Source organism: Mus musculus, chromosome 1, assembly GCF_000001635.26.
Source record: "Mus musculus strain C57BL/6J chromosome 1, GRCm38.p6 C57BL/6J".
NCBI classification, from domain to species: Eukaryota; Metazoa; Chordata; class Mammalia; order Rodentia; family Muridae; genus Mus; species Mus musculus.
The window spans coordinates 174602347-174624569 of record NC_000067.6 but is presented as its reverse complement, the minus strand read 5'-3'; the positions used below and the strand labels follow the sequence as shown (position 1 = coordinate 174624569).

General features: G+C 40.0%; 1 protein-coding gene across 2 annotated transcripts in view; it reads right to left on the bottom strand.

The window, feature by feature from the left end:
* Window positions 1-22223, bottom strand: part of Fmn2 (formin 2) — a 320978-nt gene that overhangs the window by 198160 nt on the left and 100595 nt on the right. For both annotated transcript variants that reach the window (XM_030255545.1, NM_019445.2), the window contains 2 exons: window positions 14618-16188; window positions 11919-12063 (listed from right to left, as the gene is read on the bottom strand). In XM_030255545.1, coding sequence (XP_030111405.1) covers window positions 11919-12063; window positions 14618-16188 — 1716 coding nt within the window. The remainder of the gene's footprint in view (window positions 1-11918; window positions 12064-14617; window positions 16189-22223) is intronic.

Here is a 22223-nt window from a genome sequence, read left to right as displayed (position 1 = left end):
AGTACCTTGGTACTATAATTAGAAAGCAGCAGTGAGCCCTAATCCTCTATGGAGGCACACATAACTATCACCAGCCAAGTGGTGTATTTTCTCAGTGTCTGTGTTTATAAAAGACAAGGAATACTGTTTTCCACAAAAGCATCAGACCGTTTATCACTGCATGTGGCAGGGGGAAAGGAAGGTGAGTGGGGAGAGATGCAGAGAGGAAAGCAGAGGGAAAAGAATAGAGAAACTGAAGTGAGACAAGAGAGAAAATTAAGAGTGGAGAAACGATGGGGGGGGGGTGACAGGAGGAAGCTAGTCAGCACATGCAAAGGAGCTATGAGTCGCCAGAATCAGAAGTTTTAAATAATCCATTATGTTGACATTCAATAGTATAGACGAATGACTTTATGCCTCTTCAGTTTTTGTAAGTTACACAGGTTGAGGAAAGAGGTGGAAGTTGGTGGACAACACTCAAGCAGAGGCTGGTAAAATGTTCAAGGATACAAAGAGCAGCTATCCTCTCTGGGGAGGGCAGCAGGACAAACTTCAGAACACAGAGTAGAGTGAGAGTCTGTTTCCAGGGATTTCGTACCACACGGGAAAAGACTAGCCCAAGCAGAAGAATGGGTGTAACCTCAGAGATCATTGACTAAGGGCTAAAGACAAAGAGCAACAGAAAGCACACACTGATCTCCCTCGATCACTGTTAGAAATTTTGGAGATCAGACAGAGTGAGAGAACAAGGGCTAGAGAGCATGGCATGGCACAACATGGCCAATGAGAAACAACAGCCTCCAGCCAGTGGTGGGAAGGAGACAGACGAGAAAATAAACAGCGAACTCACAGGGAAAACACTGGGCCCATTACTGAGCAGATATGTGGCCCAAAAGTGCATGGAACCTGGGATCCACATACCATATGTTTTCTGGGACCCCTCCTCACACCATATCAGTGGTTTGTAGTCATTTTGAAAAGACCTTGTTGAATCAGGAGCCAGCTGGGTGGCTCTGGAGACAGGGATTTCACCATACACTGTGTGCTCTGAGAAGCCCGGAAAAGCATCAAGCGAGAGCAGGCCTGTAAATTCAGAGGTTCTCAGCCTGTGTGTCATAACCCCCTTAGGGGTTGAAAGACCTTTTCCCCAGATCCCACAGCAGATATCCTGCATATCAGATGTTGACATTATGATGCATAGCAATAATAAACTACAGTTATGAATTAGCAACAAAAGCAGTTTTATGGTTGGGATGACCACAACAGGAGGAAGTGTTCTAAGGGGTGGCAGCCTAAGGAAGGCTGAGAACCATTGCTCCAGTTAGAGCAGAAAAATGAAGTCAGAACCGCGGAGAGCTCCAAGTAGTGGACCGCTGGCCTGAGCTATATGAAAGGAAGAGCCTTCCTCCCTTCTCCCTCCTGAAGCCCAGCATGAAAGCCAGCTGCCAGAGGTAGAGGCAAGTGAATCTACTAGGGATAGATGTATAGGAGCAATGCAGCCTCCCATAGGCCCAGAACACAAAGGAGGCAGTGTCTTGTGCCCACAGCACAAAAGATCCACAGTAGCTTTGCCCAGTCTCTAGAGACAAAAAGACCACCTCCAATCTCTGCTTCTCAAGCTATTTGGCACAACTTCTTTTGTGGAGATTGTAAATGGCGATAACAACCCACCCACTTACATTCCTGAAACCCTACTTAAACTCAGTGGGCCATGCACATAAAAGAAATGACAGTGGGAAGTTGGGAAGAAGGGCTTCAGTGTGAGGAGGAATGGGGATGAGACAAGGCAACAGAAGATGAGTAAGGAAGGAATAGAAGATGAGGAAGGAGAGAGGCAGAGGTGGAGGGAGAGGGAGCCAGTAGAGAGTCTAAAGTGGGAAGACATGATTAAATTTATATCCACGTATACAATGGTCAAGAACTTTTTAAAAAGCAAAAAGAACTGATGACAGAAGAAGGCTTCTGAATGTGCATTGAACAAAAACTTAATGAAAAATCAAAAGCAAGACCAATCTGAGGTGTTTGCAGCAGACAGTGTGTGTCCATCCTGAATCAGATGGCATCATTGCAACCTTAGTTCTGAGCATACATGCAGTCTGGACTGGTCAGGCCCTTGTAAGGTAGAGCAACAATGACACCCCTTGGCTGAGATTTAAGACTATTTTAGTTTTACGAAGCACACAGTGTTTTTTAATTGTATTGAAATATGACATTTCACTACAGAACACCATTCTTCAGGATGTATCAAATTAATGCATCTTTGTTCTGTATGGTGTTAGAACAGTCAACCTTTTAAATTGGTATTTGAATTGCTGATAGGTTTCATAAAAAACTCATACAAGGAATTTTGGCTTGGAGGTAGAAAAAAATTTCTAACATTTTTTAAAATGGGCCTAAATAACTATTCTATGCTATATATGATGAAGTACCACTCACAATATTGACTATGAATGGAAATACTAGTCAATTCTGAAAAAATGTTGAACATGCTCTTTGTCTTGGAATATCAAATATTTAACCAGAATCTAATTCTTTATATAAAAAAATACAATGATAACTACCTCATTAGCAAACAAATCTATCTCAGTGTTTAATGACAAGAAATCAATATATACCAAAAATTGCCTTGATAAATTTGTTTATAACTTATTATCAATGGCTAGATACTATATGTATTTTCTATACCTAGGTATCCAGAGTCAAGTTGAAGAAAAAACAAAACAAACAAACAAACAAACCCTCAAGCAAAGAGAGACTGGTCAAGAGGTAGTTGGGAAGTCAAAGGAGATTTGTCCTTGAGTCATGACAACTACTTGGCCCAAACCACAGGTCCTTCTTGCTGGCAGAGAAAACAAACGCCAGCACAGGAGGCCAAAGAAAACAAAGGTTCCATTTCACCACAAGGAGCTAACTCAAAACCCAGAAAAGAAAGCTCCTTGGCAAAGATAAATGCACTCACCCATGGAGTGACACCCTGGGGTGATGCTGACCAGTCTCTTTCATGTTTTGTTTTTCCAGTTTTTGTTCATGCTATTTAAACTATTTTAGCTTTTTTTTTCTTGCCTTATTTTATATCTTTCCTTTTGGTCTTGACTCCTCTAATCCCCTCTCCATGACCTGTGGCTCTCTTTCCTTCCTCCAGTCCTGCCTTCCTCCTGCATTCGCTCCCTCTCTTGACTCTCCCACCCCAACCCCTGGAATTAGCAGAGGGAATGGGATGGTTGGGACTCCTGATCTTCCTATCGAAGCCTCTCAAATATGGAGCCCGCCATATAAACTACTCACCTAGCACTTAGTGGTTTGGTTGGATTTGTTTTGTTTTGTTTTTTAGTGTTCCCTTCTTTCTTCCCCAATCTTCTCCCCATCTTCTACCATTTTACTCTAGTGTGTGGTCTTCAAACAAGCACCGCCTCTTCACTCCACCTCGCTCCTCTCTCCTTTATTATCTCATGCCATGTAATATTCTTTATTTTCACTATTGTGGGTTGCTTGTATTCCCTTTCCTTTGTTTTCTCTGCCATGTTTAACTGAATCTTCTGTTTTTTCTTTCTTTGTTGCTCTGATAAGAAGAACTAGTTTCCCTCTGCTTAGTTTCTTTCCATTTCTACCCTTAGGTAAGTCATACAAACACATCTTAGAGTCCTTGTTCCTACAGTGTTGTGAAGTTATTGCAGTCTATGTATGAGGTGGAAGGGTCACTGATTTTAATTGGCTATTATTCTACCTTTGCACTAGCCTTATCCACCACCTGTGGTGGTTTCTTCCATCATCTGTGATTAGTCTTGATGGCATTCCTTCTATGCTCCTTCCTACAGTTACCTATCAATAGCCAGGATGGGGTTGTTTGGCCCCTCCTTGCTCTCTCTGGCCTCTCTCTCTCTCTGACTCTCTTCTCTCACTGAGCCCTTTCTCTCTGGTTCCCCTCACTCCCCTCTCTCCACCTGTCCCTGGACTACTGCCTCTCCTCCTCCTCCTCCTCCTCCTCCTCCTCCTCCTCCTCCTCCTCCTCCTCCTCTTCTTCTTCCTCCTCCTCCTCCTCCTCCTCTCTCTCTGTCTCCCTCTCTGTGTCTCTGTGTCTCTGTGTCTCTGTGTCTCTCTGTCTCTCTCTGTCTCTCTGTCTCTCTGTCTCTGTATCTCTCTCTGTCTCTCTCTGTCTCTCTCTGTCTCTCTCTCTGTCTCTCTCTGTCTCTCTCTCTCTCTCTCTGTCTCTTTCTCTGTCTCTGTCTCTGTCTCTGTCTCTCTGTCTCTGTCTCTCTCTCTCTCTCTCTCTCTCTCTCTCTCTCTCTCTCTCTCTCTCTCTCCTCCATCATCAACTCCCCTTCCCATACCCAAATAGACTCTAAACTCTATTCTACACTATACCTGTCTCGTGGCTGGTACCTCAGGGGGAAGGAATGCCTCAGGATGAGGCCACAGAGGCACCCCTTCTACCTTACCATACCATGCTGTACAAAGCATATCTTTGGCTTTTTTAATAAAACACAACAAGTCTCGTTTCTGGACAGCATGTCTAAGCTCTTGGGCTGAGTATCAAGCTACTGAGTGACATCCATAATCCACTGGGGAGAAACCTCACTTCAACTTTACCAAAATCTAGTTCTACTTGTAGACTATAAATATTTAAATTAAATAATATAGGGTTCTGAAAAACACCAACCAATGGCCTTGTCCAAGATGAGCAAGTTTCAACAAAGACAACACAAGAAATATGATGTCAGGACAGCATGAGTTCTCCAAAAATAAACAACCACACAGTAACAGATTTCAGAAAGGATGATATACATGAAATTTCAGGCAAAGAATTCAAAAGGATTGTCATGATGTTCAATGAAATAAAAAAGGACATGAATAAAGTGGATTAATTCAAAGAAAATACAAATTGCTTAATAATAAATAGGGCAAAATGGAATTTGAAAGATAAATTCAATAAACAGGAGTGCTGTATTTTTAAAAGTCAAATAAAATTTTGAAAATTAAAAAGCTCAAACAGCAAAAAAAAAAAATGTGGTCAACCTCACCAGTTTAGTAGACCAAGTAGAAGACAGGATGTGAAGACTTGAAGACAAGGTGTCCTTATCCTTACGGTATCCTTACAGAGAACTCAAAGACATGAATAAAAGCTTCAAAGCTGTAGCTTTAAGTACTCTATCCTTATTTTTATCTTATACCAAAATGAACTAGAATTTGTAAAATCTGGCTACTGTTACCAGCATCTCTTCAGACAGACAAAAGGTGGAAACTATCGATATTGTAAGTAAATGAGTCAAAAAATATAATCCTCACTTGTATGCAAGTATTCAAAGTCATGTTGCTGCCCATGATAGCGAAAGGTAGAGTCTGACATTATTAACCTGGCCCCAACATGGACTCCAGGTAAAATTTCTTGAAGTTTAATTCCCATCCTCATGTCTCAGAAGGCAATCCTACACATTGAGAGGGATGGGCAGGAATCCTGAGGGGCCATGGGAAGCAGGTAAGAACGAACTATGTTCACCCTCCTGAAAGTTTCCAACAGCAGCACACAGGAGGGGCCTGCTTTGGTGTTGACTGATTTACTGTGGTTTAAATGAGCTTCAAGGAAGTCTTCACTCACTGTTTTATTCTTGAAAGTCATCCCTTAATCCTCTCTGCCTATCTAAACTAAATAAATTCTTCAAGGCCCACTTCAGGTTGCATCTCATCCATGCAGCCTTTATCCCTGTTAGATACACACTCTGCTCACCTTCTGACCACCCACAGTGCTTAGCAGCTTCAGTGTATACCATATAACCTGATGAAGGACTCTAGTTTAGGAACTTCAATGACTTAGTAACAGTCTGTAGAAACCTCTGCACAGTCTCTAGCATTTTGATGGTTATAATTGTTACATGTATGCTTTGAAACAGTGTCTCCTGTGGCTCAGGCTGGCCTCAAACTTGCTAGGTAGCTAAAGATAACGTAAATTCCAGCTCTCTCTGCATCTATCTCCAAGTGTTAGGATCACAGAAGTGAGTCACCTCTCTGATTATACATATACATATCACACACACACACACATATATACATGCATATATACACACACATACACACGTATATACATATATATGTAGACACACATAGATATAGATAGATATAGAGATAGATATAGAGATAGATATAGAGATAGAGATATAGAGATAGATATAGATATAGATATAGATATAGATATAGATATAGATATAGATATAGATATAGATATGTCCCACTGCTATACTTCCTTATAAAATGAAGAGACTCTGCTTTCTTCAGGTCAAAATTAAAAAAAGATGCAATTGTGAGAAATTGTACTGTCACTGTCACTGTTCACATCAAGGTTTACCAGTGAGACTCAGGACAGATCCTAACCTACTTTCCAGGGCTCTCTGCAACAGTTACTCTCCTCTAAACTTGTGGAGAAAAAAAGAAAAGAAAAGAAATTTCTCATCACCTGCCACAAAACCTAGCATGGATGCTTTATTGTCCACTCTCTTTTTAATCCTTATGGCTGCTCCTTAAGAATAAACAGAATATATTAGTCATTAAAACTCAATGTGCTTTTGTTATATACCTAGTCAGCCACAGCAATAATACCATACACAGCATTGTGGTTATAAACCAATGAATTATCCCTGAGCATGATCAAAGGTTATAGAAGTAAGGTGCGCTTTATCAAACGTAATGTAACCAATGGCAAAGTGTAGCAAGGCTAAGGATCATTAGCTAATTCTGCTTTCTTTTTTATTACACTGCTGATTTTTCATTTTAGTCATTTACTTAGAAGTATATAAACATTTTTTTGGCCTAAAGAAAACAAAAGCTAGAGGTTATTATTGTTTAATTCGTTGAATTGATTGGGTATGCTGTACACATAGCTATAGGAACAGCATATTCAAAAAATAATAAATCTTTCAACATCTAAAACAAATCCAGATTCCACAAAACCTATGTTTGTCTAATTATAGCTTTGGATTTTGATGTGGTTTCCTATGTAAATACATTCTAAGGCCTGCAGCTGGAATGTATTATATTAAAAACACATGTTAAACGTTATAAAGTCCCACAGACTGGAGCAATGGCTCAGCAGCTAAGACTGCCTGCTGCTTTTGCAAAGGACGTGAGATCAGTTCTCAGCACCCTATTTGGGTCACTCCCTATTGCTCCGAGGAATCTGGTACCCTCTTCTTGCCTCTGTGGAACTTTCACACACTCAAAGCATACACTACACACACATATACACACATACACATAACGAAAAAGAAATCTTAAAAGTCACAAAGTAACAAGTGTTTATTATGAGTCCCCAAATCTAAATAGCCATATTAAAAGATATTTGGTGTTCCAAAACTCTTCTAGTTTTCAGTCGATAAGCCAAATGTAACTACACGTAACTAAAACACCAACTTGCTAATACTCAGGTGATCACTGACCTACCACCCTTGAGGTAACCTACCAATTACCAATTACAATGAAACAGGATTTGAATCTAAAAATGGCCGCTTACAGTAAGTCAATCAAACTGAAACCGATGCAAAGGTGAGCTCGATGCCCTTTTATATTTTTCCTAGTTATATTAGCGTTAGACAGCTCAGAAATGGAGCGTGCACATGTGCCCAATTCCTTAGCAAAGCAGGAAGTAGTATTTTCAAGGCAATTGCCATTTGGGGCAGCCGCATTCAGAAGTTCTGGGTTAGGCGTTCCCACATGGGGCAGTGCCCACTGTTACTATGAATGTTTCTTATATGACAATGTCAGTTTAGGTGATGATGCAAAATGGTAAGACAGACAAGAATAGCAACTATTTAACCCCTTAGCACAACTGTACTAAATGTGAATTTTAACAAACCTATTCACTGCCTCTCCTTATCATAACCCAATTTTTCTGTTGTTTTTTTTTTTTATTCCAACTGCATCTCCAAAGGCTGAAATATATCCTATAAAGGATATATTTAACCTTTCTAAATAGTTTCTCTCCCTCACTCTGGAAAGAACATTGCAATCTGACAAAGAGAAGAAATCTATGGTAAGGTCTATCACAATAAGTAGTTATTCACCTATCAGTCAATTAGTAGAAAACATCACATAGATCCTCTGAATACACAGGTTGCGTTATGCGCGCACATTTATCCTGTGGGCAGCATGTCCCATTATGCTCTGCCTAGGATTAGACACTACCCGCTGAAGGCATACTGGAGAGAGGCTGTTATGTGTTGTAGGGTCAATGAAAACCCATCACCTAATCATAACCACAGTGGCTATCTGCCTCGATTCACTATTTAAATGCCACAAATCCTCTTTCTTTGTACTGCTTACAGAAGCTTATGTGTCCACGGCAGCAATTAATCAGATACATTTTTATTTAACTAACAAAATGTCACATTGCATGGCACCATAGTCTATGACCTTCTCAACATCTGTTAGAATGTGAAAAGGGGTTCCCCCCCCACAGTTCATTAAATATTTAACATACAGAATAAATACAAAGTCATTTTTTAAATTCATCATTTGAGACTCCATGTATATTCAAAGAAGATATTCCACAACCATACTTTTCATTTAATTATGAAGAACAAATACTCTGGAGGAAAATGGCTGGAGATTGAACTGTATTGTGCCCTTAGTAAACTGGGAATATCATGGATATCTTTCTCATGCAGCACCTCTGTGTACCACGAGCCAATGTCTGTCCATCACATAAGTGTGTATATGGGGTACAGTTGTTACAGGAGATAAGAGGAGTTCTGAGAGCAGTAAGGATGCATGGCAAATTGCTGGCCCAATGTAACTTATGGTTTGCCTGGCCACTGATGAATAGCAGCTATTTACCATGTTTCCCAAAAAATATACATTTCCTCCCCATGTCACTGGACATACAGTTGACTAGATGCTTCTGTTTTGATGCATTTTATTTTAATTACCAAAAGCTTTCTGAATAAAATTCTCTCATTTTACCATTCCCAAACTCTGAGTTTAATTTTTATTTAATGATAAAAGACAATAAGACAGACTCATTGCTTATATTCACATCAATCACCAACACAGAAGAGAAGAGGGGAGGCTAAACATTTCCTGGCTCTAAAATCTTCTTGAAAACTGGACCAGAGTCTGCGAAGCTCAGACACAAGCACCGTATGAGTTGCTGTTTCTATTTCGGCTTCTGTTTCTTAAGAGATAAGGTTGTTATTCTTTTGGGTTAGATTAATATCCAGTTTTGATGTCATGCCACACTCATTTATTTATCAGCAATGCTGTCAGACTGTCATCTGATCAAGTGCTCTCACCTTTGCAGCTAACTTCCTGACGCATATGACTTCAAAATAAAGATTAAAAAAAGAGCCTAGTGAGAATAAAGATGAATATGTGTCTCATGAGTGAAATACAAATTGTTGTCTCTTCAGGGTTTTGTTTTGTTTTTTGAGCAAAGAGAACAGAGACGCACAACAGAAGAAACACTGTTCTATCCAGAGCATTACCTTCTTTCTCAGCACGTCAGAGGGCAGTGTACCAAGCAGAGGAACCTTCTAATATCACGCTGGAAATGTCTCCACTAAGACAGTGGAAATATCCCAGGGACTCTGCTAAATACTAATGCTTTTCACCATAACCTTCCTTGCAAGAAGACAGATCACAGGAAAATCTTTTTGTGATTTTTAAATATTTAAAGCAAAGCAGAACTTCCATTTTTCCATTGTATATACTAAGAATTTCTTGAAATACCTCCATAAAAGCATTGGCGTTAAAAAGCTATTCATTTTACTGGGAATGAATCATGAGACGGCAAAATGTGTGCACCTATCACTAGTATATATTTTCCATAAACAAGAATGTCCATGAACACATCCTGAGAACACGCTTTCCTAAACAAAATTCAGAATTTCTCAAGGAAATAAAATAAAGACATTTTTCTTCCAAATTCAGTCAAATGAAATAAAATTAGGTTTTCTTTTTCTCCCTATAATATACCCCTTTACACCATATTTTCTAGGTCAAAACAGAAAGAATTTTTATCTCCCTAAAGAACAAACTTGAATTCAGTTCCAATACCAGGCCAAGTTAGCACTGCAAAGCTTAACAGGAGTCACAATGGGGGGTGGGGGATGGGAGGATGGGAGGTAGGGGTGGGGGGAGTTTACAAAACCTCTTGGTGACACAATGAGGTCATTCTGCTGTGATGGTATTCAACACAGATGAAGTGCTTATATGGAGAGAGGCCATCTCATGCCAACAACTTTAATTTGAGGATTTGATATTATATAAGTTTTACTCCAGTAAGCCAAAAACTGAATACTGTATCAAATATCGAAGTCTTACAATACCAGCCAACATACGAGCTATCTTTCTCATTCATGAATTCACATCTGAATTCATTTAATGAAGCTTCTGGTATTGGGGGATGCAGAGGGAATGGCTTGTTTAGCTGGGTATTCAGTCGCTGCAGAAGAGACTTCCCACGCTATAGTCAAGTGATTGTTTGGGTGTGCAGCTCTCTCCAGATTCTGTACTTTCTGCTTCAAGTTTGCATGAACCACTTTCTATCTATGCATGGTCCATGATGAGAGGTAAGATGACCCAGCCTCAGAATGCACTATACATCTGTATCATGTGGAGAGTCGTTAACAATAGGTATCTCTTTTAGACAAGATGTGGATCCTTCCATTACCTTAGTATCACCTTGGCCTGATTATTGTAATAAATTTCAAGAATAGTCAGGGATAATTATAAGCCTTTCTCCCTCATTCATCTGATCAGTTAATTTAATACATAGTTTTCATAGTTGGTAAAGATGAAGGTAATGTCATGTTTACTAGTATTGATCAGCAGCTACCAGAAGCTTATAGAATGCAATATAGAAATGCAGAAACTGGGGCAAAGATCAACATATTGTCTAGGTTTCTATCCTTACAAAATGCCTAGTCCTAGCCTGTCCACCCAGTCTGCTATGGATTCTGGGAGTTAATCTATCCCGTTCTAACCCATCCATCCCTGGATGAATTTGTCAATGTCCAACGTGGAGGTGTTGTCTTCTCTGAAATATTAACAGAAGCAATGCAGTTCCATGTCCCTTGTTGCATTATCCCAGTCAGATGCAGAAGGTCTAGGAACTGACCCATTGCCTGTCACTGATTTTGGGACTGGGAGAGAAGAATGCTGGGACATAGCCTCATTTCTTCCCACTAAGACTGACCTCCTCCATAGTGTCTTGCATCCCACCTCACACAAAGATAGGTATTCCTCTATTCCATGGTGAAGGTTGGGTACTATCAGCAATTTCTAATATCTCCGGCTCACTACTGTGGAGACTTGCCATATCTTGTGAATGGCATCCTAGAGACTCAATTTAGAGTGTCATTTCATGGCCAAGTCCAATGGGTCTACCAATTCAAAAATGTTCAGAAATGTGTGTGTGTGTGTGTGTGTGTGTGTGTGTGTGTGTTTGTGTGTGTGTTTAAGACATTCTGTTTTCTTTCCTTATCTGATTCATGCCACAGGTTAGATCAAAGGATCTACCATGAAATAATAAAAATTTTGGAAGGGGTCAAGACTTTCTTCCACATTTCAAGTACAGTATAAAGATGTAGCTAGGTTTTAACAGCACCTATTTAAGCTATAATGGCAAAAGCCTATTCCTTGTTTGCCTCTTTCCATGGATATTAACCCTTAGATGAACTTAAATCAAGAAAAAGAACAACAACAAATAAGCAATGGTGGAGGGTCTGGGAAATATGTAGCAATGAACACTAGTCAGGGTGGTCTCTCTGGACAGTTATACCTGTTCTTCCTGAGTCAGTCTTACTTAACAACATATTCTAACTTCCAGCTCTTCCTTGCTATCTGCTGAAGGTCCAAGGAGACACCAATCGTAAACCATATCAAGGCTTCTGTTGTAACCAAAGTTCAGACTGTCTTGGAAGGTCCCTACAGGAAGAAAACACAGAAATACTCACTTGTTTGGCCTTTGTCTTTGAAATTGTGTCAGAAATAGGTTTCTTTCTCTCCTTTACTGCAGTTTTAGAAAATAATTCTTCAAATTCATGACAGTCTATGGATGGCTCTTCAATCTTTTCCCAAATAAGCGAAGGGCTGGAGTCTCTAAAAATTAATCAAAAGACCAATAAAAAACAAAGTCCTATATCATGATGAGCAAAAATAAAGAGGACACAGAGAAAGAAGGGAGAGAGGGAACTGAAGGAAGAAAGATAAGGAAGAAAAATGTGTTATCAACTTGATGAAAAGGTTAAAATGTCTACGTGAATAAGACATTTGTTCAGTGACAATTTCCTGATATTCCTCTTTATGAAGTCACCCCCACGAAAATATCAAAGCAAGCCCCTGTCAGCATGGGCAAGAAGAGCAAGGAAGGTTTGATTTCTTACGTCCCAACCCACTTAGCCTAGTAGATTGAGAGTTTTAAAAAAAAGCAAGTATTTCCAAGACTAGGTGAGGTAGTAAACACCTTTAATCCCATCACTGGGAGTTCAAGGCCAGTTTAGGATACACAGCAAGTTCTAGGTCAAGCCAGATCTGCATTGTAAGATCCTATCTCAAAAAATTAATTAATTGATGGACTAATGCAAACATACATATACATACATGTGTATGTGTGTATGTACATATGTATGAATGTATGTACATTTCAAGGGCTTAAGAAATGACTCAGAAATTAAACACTCTTCTTCCTCTTCCAGATAATCTGAGCCCAGTTCCTAGCACCCACATCAGGCCACTCACAGCCCCCTAGTATTCTAGCTCCAGCCAATTTCACAGCCTCTTCTAGTACCAAGGAGCACCTGTGCCTATGTGCTGTATACACATGCATATAAAAATAAATAAAAGCCTCTATCAAAGATAAATATTTCTAAGACAACGCCCCCTTGTGGCACATTGCCAGCCACCTGCCCACTGTCAGTTCCCTTCTCAGTAGCTCCTTGTTTGTGCTGTGCCACTAAGAAGACGTAAATATCCTTTATAAAATGTAAATAATGAAGTAGAGCACCATATCCTGGATTTGGAAAGAGCAGGCTTGACTAGAGGTCAGAATGATTCATCAGGGACTGCAGAGATGGTTCACTGTCTGCTCTTCCAGTGGTCCTGAGTTCAATTCCCAGCAGCCACATGGTAGCTCACACCCATTTTTATTGGTATCTAATGCCCTCTACCGGTGTTCATGCAGATAGAATACTCACATATAAATCTTATTTTTTTTAAAAAAAATCAATGTATATAAATTGCAAGACACTCATATGAAGAATAGACCAGAAATGGGGGTCAGGATATAGAGTGTATCTGTTGGTACTCTGGTATGGTCCTCCCCAGTTACCTGGCAACAGCCAAGTAGGCCTGGCCCACTATAAAAGTGGCTGCTTGCCCCCTCCTCACTCTCTTTGTCTCTCTTAACTCTTACTCTTGTCTCTTGCCCTCTTGCTCCCCCTCCTCTCCCCATTCCCTTCCCCCCTCTCTCCACGTGGTCATGGCCGGCCTCTACTTCTCTCCTCTCTCCTCTCTGCCTTTCTCTGCCTCTACTACTCTCTTAACTCCCCTCTTCATGCCCTAAATAAACTCTATTCTATGCTACACGGTCGTGTAGCTGATCCCTCAGGGGGAAGGGATGTCTTGGCATCAGCGCACAGAGACATCTCCTTCCGCCACACCTCACCACACCCCGGCAGAACTATCTTGATGTTCCTTTATCTTTTTATGATCGCAACAATATCCTCTCCTGAAAAGGTTTAGTGAAGAGGAAAATCAATACAAAAATTGCAATGGAACCTTGTTCCTAAATGTGTACCCCTTCGTTCAAATACATCAAGGAATTATAATAAAATAGAATTTTAAAAGCCAGTGGCATCCAAAGCAGGTGCCTTTCGCACCTTTCTCCCTGGATTTAATGACCAAGCTTCCCAGCACAGTCTCAGAGACCGGGGATTAGATTGCATGTGGACAAACCTGAACACCCTGGGTGAAAAGGTCTTACTTCACAATGGCCATTCCCAACCATGATGGTGTGACTTGGCCTTGTCCCCCAGAAGTCCCAGGGCACTCTCAAAGGTAAGTTACTTAATACACATAAATTACATATAGTTTCAGGTGGTGTGTTTCTCAAGAAAGACTTTTTATGAACAAGACAGAATCCTAATGCGAGTTCATCCCATAGAGTCAGTTTGCCTATGTTTTCTGTTTACATTCTTGCAATTGGTTGATAATAATTTATTAGCAAAAGCAAAGAGTGTACGCTATTTATGGCACAAACATGCCTGCTTCTCTGCCCTGGGTGCTTTTACAGGCAAGCCTTGCTTCAGATGGTTTGAGCATATGGGGCAGTCAAGACCTGCAACTACAGGCAAAAGCATGTATGCTAAGAAAAATAGACCCCTCTATCCTTAAAACAACAAAAAAATAAACCAGTATAATAGATATAATTTAATCTCAGACAGAGATGTAAAAATGCCATTTTTTTTCTACCTTTGATACTGTAGGAGAAAAGTCTGCAAAGGTTAAATAATTGCTCCAGGAAACACTGATGTTAAAATCTTACATGTTTTATAGTTGTATATATAATTCATTTAATTATACTTTCCCATGAAGTTCTACAGTAAGTGTCCCCTGGTGGAAAGAAACCAAAGGTCCAAGCTTGCTTTTGGGTTACCTTTTACTATGGAGTTGAATTCTTGTCCAATAGAGAGGCTTCATTGGCCGGCAAGGCTCGATCAGCTGCTTCCTAGCCACTCTGTCCTGATTCATCCCTAATCCAAACAAGCCAGTGGGCAATGGAGGAAAAAGAAATCCACACCCTTGAGGTGCTGCTGGTAAAGTGCTACTCCCAACTTGTGAGGAGTGTGGAGGACCTGAGCCAGGCAACAGTGGGGGTGGGGGGATGCCTGCCCCAGGGGGAGGTGGGGCGGGAGGTGGAACCCCCATACCTGGTAGAGGAGGTGGTGGAGGAATAGCAACTCCAGGTAGAGCAGGAGGAGGGGGTATGCCTGATCCAGGTAAAGGAGGGGGAGGGGGTATTCCCACTCCTGGAAGTGGAGGGGGTGGGGGTATTCCCACTCCAGGAAGAGGAGGAGGAGGGGGTATGCCCACTCCAGGAAGAGGAGGAGGAGGGGGTATTCCCACTCCAGGTAAAGGAGGGGGAGGAGGTATTCCCACTCCAGGAAGAGGAGGAGGAGGGGGTATTCCCACTCCAGGAAGAGGAGGAGGAGGGGGTATGCCCACTCCAGGAAGAGGAGGAGGAGGGGGTATGCCCACTCCAGGTAGAGGAGGGGGAGGAGGTATTCCCATTCCAGGGAGAGGAGGTAGGGGAGATATTCCCATTCCAGGGAGAGGAGGTGGGGGAGGTATTCCCATTCCAGGGAGAGGAGGTGGGGGAGGTATTCCCATTCCAGGGAGAGGAGGGGCAGGGGGAGGAGGGGGTACTCCTAGCCCAGGAAGAGGAGGAGGTTGGGGAGGGGCTGGCAGCATTTCTGGTCCCTGTAGATTGCTAAATTGTAGGGCTGGGGCTGTAGGACTGGGCAGAGCAGGCACTGTTATGTCAGAGAGACAGGGAGGTGGGGGAATTGCCATGCCCAGGCCAGGCATGAAACTGGAGGACTCTGTACAAGGCAGAGGTGGTGCGGGTGGGACATTACAGTTGTTTCCAAAGGAGGAGGAAACAGAATGTTCATGGCTGGTTTCTGACTCAGTATGCAGAGAAGGTTGGGAGGGCTGTCCCTGACTATCAGACCCAAGGAGAGGAGGAGGTGGTGGTAGTTGTGATGCACTCTGTATCTGTTGGGCATCCAGCTGTACTGATATTCTCCTTGGAGACACAATCAGAGAAATCTCTGAACAGAATTTTGTCTGAGGTCCAGAGGGTGAGGTTAGAAGGGCTGACTCTCCACTTGCAGCTGCAGGGGACCCCAGAAGACCCTCTGGTGGTGCCTTTGGAGGTGGCAATGTCAGGATTCTACCTTCTTCTGTTGGGGAAGTCTGTATTGATTTTGCCTCAAGAGTCCTTGGAGGCTGTGCAACCTTCCCATGCAATACAAGAGCATCTAGACTGACGTCTGCAGAGGCTGTCAATCCATTCTCAAGTCCTGAGAGGCCTCTGGGTCCCTCCAAGTCCAGGGCTGGATATTGCTTCTCTAGCTCAGCTATTTTTGTGCGTAGATCCTCGATGGTCTGTTCCAGTTGCTGAATTACAGTTGCCTGTCCTTCAGACTTCACATCGAAAACTTCCTAAGAGACAAGGGCAGCCACAATTAGTAAGACAGTGGAAAAATACAAATATCTAAAGAGGAATGGGAAAATTACACAAAGTCACACTGGGACTGCCTCCAGAAATATCCTGCCACAGAAAGATTTTACGGTAATTTCAGGGTGTACCCCCTTTTCTACCCTTGGATTTTAAAGTGGTTCAGACATACTCCCATTGGCTCCTAAAATCTTTGTCTGTCTCACCTTTATACAATGCCACCGAGGATGGGTGACACTGAAGGTTAGTTTTAAATGTCAACTTATCACAACCTAGAATCACCTGGGAAAAGAGTGATAAAGAGGAAGTACCTAAATCAAGTCAGCCGGTGGACAAGTCTATGTGTGGTTGCCTTGGTTACTTTCATGGATGTGGGATGAAGTACCCACCCTGATAGGGCCCTGAACTGTAGATAAGTAAAGAAAGCTAGCAGAGAAGAGAGAAATGAATGGATGTTCTGCTCCAAACTGGGGGTGCATCCTGACTCGCTGCTTCAGGTTTCTGCCTTGAGTTCTCTTGGATAATGGACTGTAACCCAAAATTACAAGGCATATGTTATTTCTCCCTGATGATTTGGTCTTGGTAAGTGTGTTCTATCTCAATAACAAAAATAAAACTAGAATAGTTCCAATGACTCGATTGTGGTAAGAGTATTTTATCACAATAACAGAAATAAAATTAGAATAGTACCCCTGAACAGGGAAGAATATTCTACAAGATAAATCTTTGCCTTCCTGACTATGCTATTGCTATTGATTATGCTATTGATGCTATTAGGGCATTCTCCCAAAGGCTCTGGAAGTTACCTTTGAATATTAAAGGCAATCACTAGCTTTTAGAAGTGGTAAGAGTCTCCAATAAGAATAAGTGATAGGTTATTGACACACAAAACAATGGGCATATATATTATGAATGTATATCATAATCTTATTATCACATTTTCTACAATTTTAATATTTTACTCAAAGCATTTCAAAAAGTGTTCACTGATGGTTCTCCAAAAGTTATAGAGATAGACATTTTGAATGGGCAAATGTTAAGCATACATATGATTTATATAAACTTAGGCACACATGTAAATCCTTACTTCATTATTTTCAACAATATCTACACAAAAGGCCATAATATTAATATATACAAGTGGTGTAATATATTTTCTATGTAGTCCATGGTAAAAGATATCCTTATTTTATTTACCCTATTTTATTCCCAATTTGACCATTGTACGAATTTCCATGCTATAGTTAGAATGTTATCAAACAAAAGTAACATAACCAAAATGAGAAACTCTAACACTGAAACTCGCCTAAACAAGTCCTTGACCATTCAGCTTTTTTTTCTTCACACCACATTACTCAAATGTGTAGTATCCTCATTTTCCTTGTATGCTGGTAAATGTGGCTTCTAAATATTAATCAGAGTTCTTATCCATTTCCACTAGTGGTTATAAAAAGGTTCCTTGAAGACCCAGTGAGATGGCTTAGCAAGTAAAAGCACTTATTAGCTAGTCCAACAACCTGCATTTGATCCCCAGAACCCACATGCTAGGAGGAGGGAGCCTACTGATGTCAGTTGCTTTCTTCCTTCCACGAGCACACTGTGACATTCATGTGCCTTCACACACACAAAATAAACAAATGAGAAAGTAAAAGTGTAAGTTTATTGATGAGTGAAATGCAGTAAAAAAAAAAAAATTACAGAAGAGACTTCCCAAACCCAATACTTAAATGCTATTAATTAAGCTATCCATTTTTATCATCAATTTAAATATAGTAAAACTAGAATAAAATCACTGGTCATCTGGAAAAATAAAGTGAAAGAAGAAAATGATTTTGTTATAATGGCTACACACTGTAACAGCTATTATAGTCCTAACAAAGATTTATGGCCACATATTCATAGACCATTACTCAAACATACTCAAAGCTAGTGACAGTAGGAATTATAGTAGCAGCAACAGGGAATATTTTAAAATTTGTAATTATATAGCCAGTCAGTAAGAGGTTAAAAAAAAGTCATATTTCACAAGGTAACTGGTAGCAGGCAAAGTCTTCTGGAGGGGTTCACTTTGACATGGCGGCAGCCATGTTGGGTTATGATATCCTGATTATTCTTATGTAAGCCTCATCAGCCTTCCCTTAGAGTTTCCCAACACACTATAAGAGACAAGACTATTGGAGTGGTATGTGGAGCTTTATGACTGGGCTTTAATGCTAGGAATGTCCCTGGCATTAATATTAGTGTGAAATAAGCCAGTTGTACGCTTGCTCGGATAAAGCCACATCTGACTTCACCAGTATACACAACTTTACTTCTGACTCTAATCAAGGGGATTCGTTGTTTCTGCTGCTTCCAAGGACCTCAGTTCTGTGACTAAGTATCTAATAAATTGTGATCCTCAAGCTGTCTGCCTCCTTCAGAGCCACAGCATCTTGGAACCAGTTCTCACACACTGGGGCTGAACTGCTTAGAACAATCTCTTGAGTGGAGTCCGCTCTAGATACTGTTGCAATTATTGGCCTGCCCAACTAAATGCTCCCTTCTTCTGTTTGTAGAAATAGGAAGAAAATGACACTTAAAGATTCCCTTGCAGCTAGGTTTAACCTGCTGGATGATGTCACAGAGAGGTTTAGAGTAGAAAACACTAAGAGCCATGCTGAGTGTGAGTGACAGTGGGGGTTTGAATACTTAAAGCTTCTTTGGAACAAATATAAAACTTGGACTCTAATTTGTGACTGTCACCTCAAAAGTTTCAAATTTCTGGGTTGATTAAGATTCAAAAGCTGAAATTTTCAGCTTAGAGGAACATCCTTCAAACTTTCCAACTTATCCACTAAAACATTTCACCAAGCACCAAGCCAGTGTGTTCAACTCGTTTAGTATCAAAGCCTAATTGGTAGAAATGATACCAATTTTTCAGATGAAGTTGTGTGGGAGAAATGAATTGTGTTCTTTTCCAAAAGAGTAAAATTTAAAAGCTAAACGACCACATCAATTACTTATTTGGGGCTAAGTCTTTGTCTCAGTAGTAGTTTATTTGCCAAGTATGCATAAAGTCGTAAATATGAACCATGTAATGAATGGAAGGAGAGAAGAAAAACAAGTTTTATCGTAGGGAAAGCTAGAATGTTATAATTAAAATTGTGTTTAGTAAAAACATTTGGGTAAATGCATGATCCTATGATACAGGATTCAAATGATCCATCTTCCCTTTTTCTGATGTTGAGAAACACTCCAGCTGAGAGATTAGCAATTTCCCCTCACATTGCATTTGCATTGTGTGGCTTAAAACAGCATAAAATCAATGATAAACTAAACCTGCTAAATGTTGCATTACAAGTACAGTTTAGAGAACGGGGGATAGTGAGTGGTGCTTTGTGAGGAAGGGGAAGAACTTAGGACTGAGCTGAACACTTTAAGTATTAAGTTCACTCATTTACTTTGTTTTATGGCACTAGATACAGAAGCAAGGGCCTCATGCACGCTGGACCATTAGCACTTGCTATACTGATTTGTCTTTCATTTTGAGGCCGTTTCCACTACGTTTTCCAGGCTGACTTTGACTTTTCTCTGCAGTCCAGACAGCCTTTGAGCTTGTAATCTCCCTGCATCAGCCTTTGAGTAGCTGAGATTATATGGTTGTAACACTAGGCCTATCTATATATATTCAGTGGAAACATGTATTTTTATGTATTTCATTCATATTTTAAAAATAGAGATAAGTAACACACTTAAATAATTAAAAAGTTGGAAAAATAAGGAACTGATAATATAGAAGTATACATATTCTTTAAGGTTCAAAGATTTTTTTCAAGTGTATGGCACAGTAAGAAGTAGGGTTAAGAAATGGTAGAGGAAATAGTGATACAGCCAAGTTCCAGTAATAAATCTATAATAAGCACCATAACTAGTTATGTGGCACCTGGAAGGAGCAGAGTTAAGGAATTCTTGAAGATATTAATAATCATACTAGAAAGACAAGAGATAAAGTTCTTTTACAGAACTTTTCTTACAGGGAAGTTTAAAGACAAAGAAAAACGATGAAAAGATTAGATGAGAGAAATTTTCCGACTTTTTATATTATTTTCACTTCAGAGGAAAAAGAAAATACAATTTTCCAGAATTTGCATTCCCTTTTTGACCATGTTTAACTCATTCCATGAAATTTTGGAAGTTACAATCTTTTTTTTTTTTCCCATCTTGGAAGCAGAGTAATTAAGCTTTTCTCAAGCCAAAATCTAAGATTTTCAGTTCTCAACTCATCTAAGAGTCATCAAAGAATCTTATCTGTCCTCCCTTATCCAGGGTTATCTATCAAGGACTGGCTAGCTCTTGGAGAGGACTAATTCACAGTTCCCATGGCAACAGTTTCAGTTGGATTCTTCAGGAAGGTTGTCCTGCCTGTCAACAGTAATGTTGATTTCTCCATGGGTTACCTTTTTTTTTTTTTTTTAAGGAATTTACATGGTAAATATAGGTCATTATCAACTAAAAGGCCTAGCTGTCCTCTGGCCATGTAAGCAAACATGCTATGCTCAAGCCCATGTTTGAGAACATGAAGAGATCTGCAGAGCCTACCCACTGACAACGCCACCATTTAATCTCTAAGGGATGGCCAGGCACTCCATGATCCACAAAAAGTCCTCAAGTTAGGAGCCTGTTCCCTGTGTCCAGTGCCTGGAACTTAATCTTCCATCTCTCAGGCTACAACTAGAAGATGTCTATCCAATTCTCAAAGGACTTGACATTGGAGAAATATAGTTTGTTATCTTAGACTTCTACCCTTTACAAAAATGTTCTCAGCATTTCCAGAATTGTGCAACAGTTTACCCAATGTTCATGGCAATAGCTATAAAAATTACATCACTCTTTTAAAAGAATGGCAAAGTATAGTTGTGGCATTCTACAAAGAATCTATATAAAGGCTATCTCCTTGTAGACAGATTCAGACAAACCTGTTTTAACTATATAAAAAGCAGCATATTTGTGTATTACCAATTTTGAGATTATCTGCATTTACAAATACTTTTTCAAATCCCTAAATCATCAAGAGCAGTAGATGTTACTCTCCTATTTGGCTCAAAAATTCTATGCAATCACAAGGCCAAAAATTTTCTAGTCCTGTATAATCTTAACTGTGGGTGGTGATGGTCAGTTCTTATAAATTGTTTAAACACTTGAATATCGCAAAATACAAAATGCCATTGAGAGAATAAAATGTTTGCCAAAAACATGTTTCCAAGTGCAAGATTATTTGATTCCCAGAAAAAGAACCCATTATAGTAACATTAAGGTTACAATTGTCACAAAAGAAGCCAAGATACATTCAAGCAAGTTTTTGCTTAGAAGCTAATGGGCACATCTTTAAAGCTTTATTGTGTTGTAATAGCATGCATGGTCCTTTCAGAGCCTACAATAAAAAAACTACTCACTGGTAAGTTAATACTAAACTGATTTTGTAAATGGTGATATGAGATCCATAATTTATTGTCTACGTCACTCAGATTTACAAGCTCTGTTGATTTTAATGTCCCTGTATTGATAAATGTGGATACACACTTCTACACAAACCATATAAATTCTATCCTTCATGTTTTGAATTCTATAGACAAAAACAAAAAACAAAAAACAAAAAAAAAGAAAAAGAAAAAACAACCTAAGGTTTTGGATCAAGCCAATGGCATTCCAAATCTACAATACTACAATAACTTAATATATGCGAGTCAGGATCCCATAGGAAGTAAATTCAGACTTTAAACAAGTATGATTACTTACAAGAAAGTAAAACACAAACAATTTCGAATTTTAGGGCAAATTTCAAGAAAAGAAGAAAATACTAGGACATATGATATATGAAAAATTATAAATAATTTTTCAAGGGTTTGTTAAAGTGAAACTCATTACAGAAAACAAGAGCTTCTCAGAGTTCAACCTGAATGTATGGGGAGGGATGGAGGGAGGCGGAGGGTAAGACAGAGAGGGAAGGGAAGAGGGAGGAAAGAAGGGAGAAAGGGAGGGA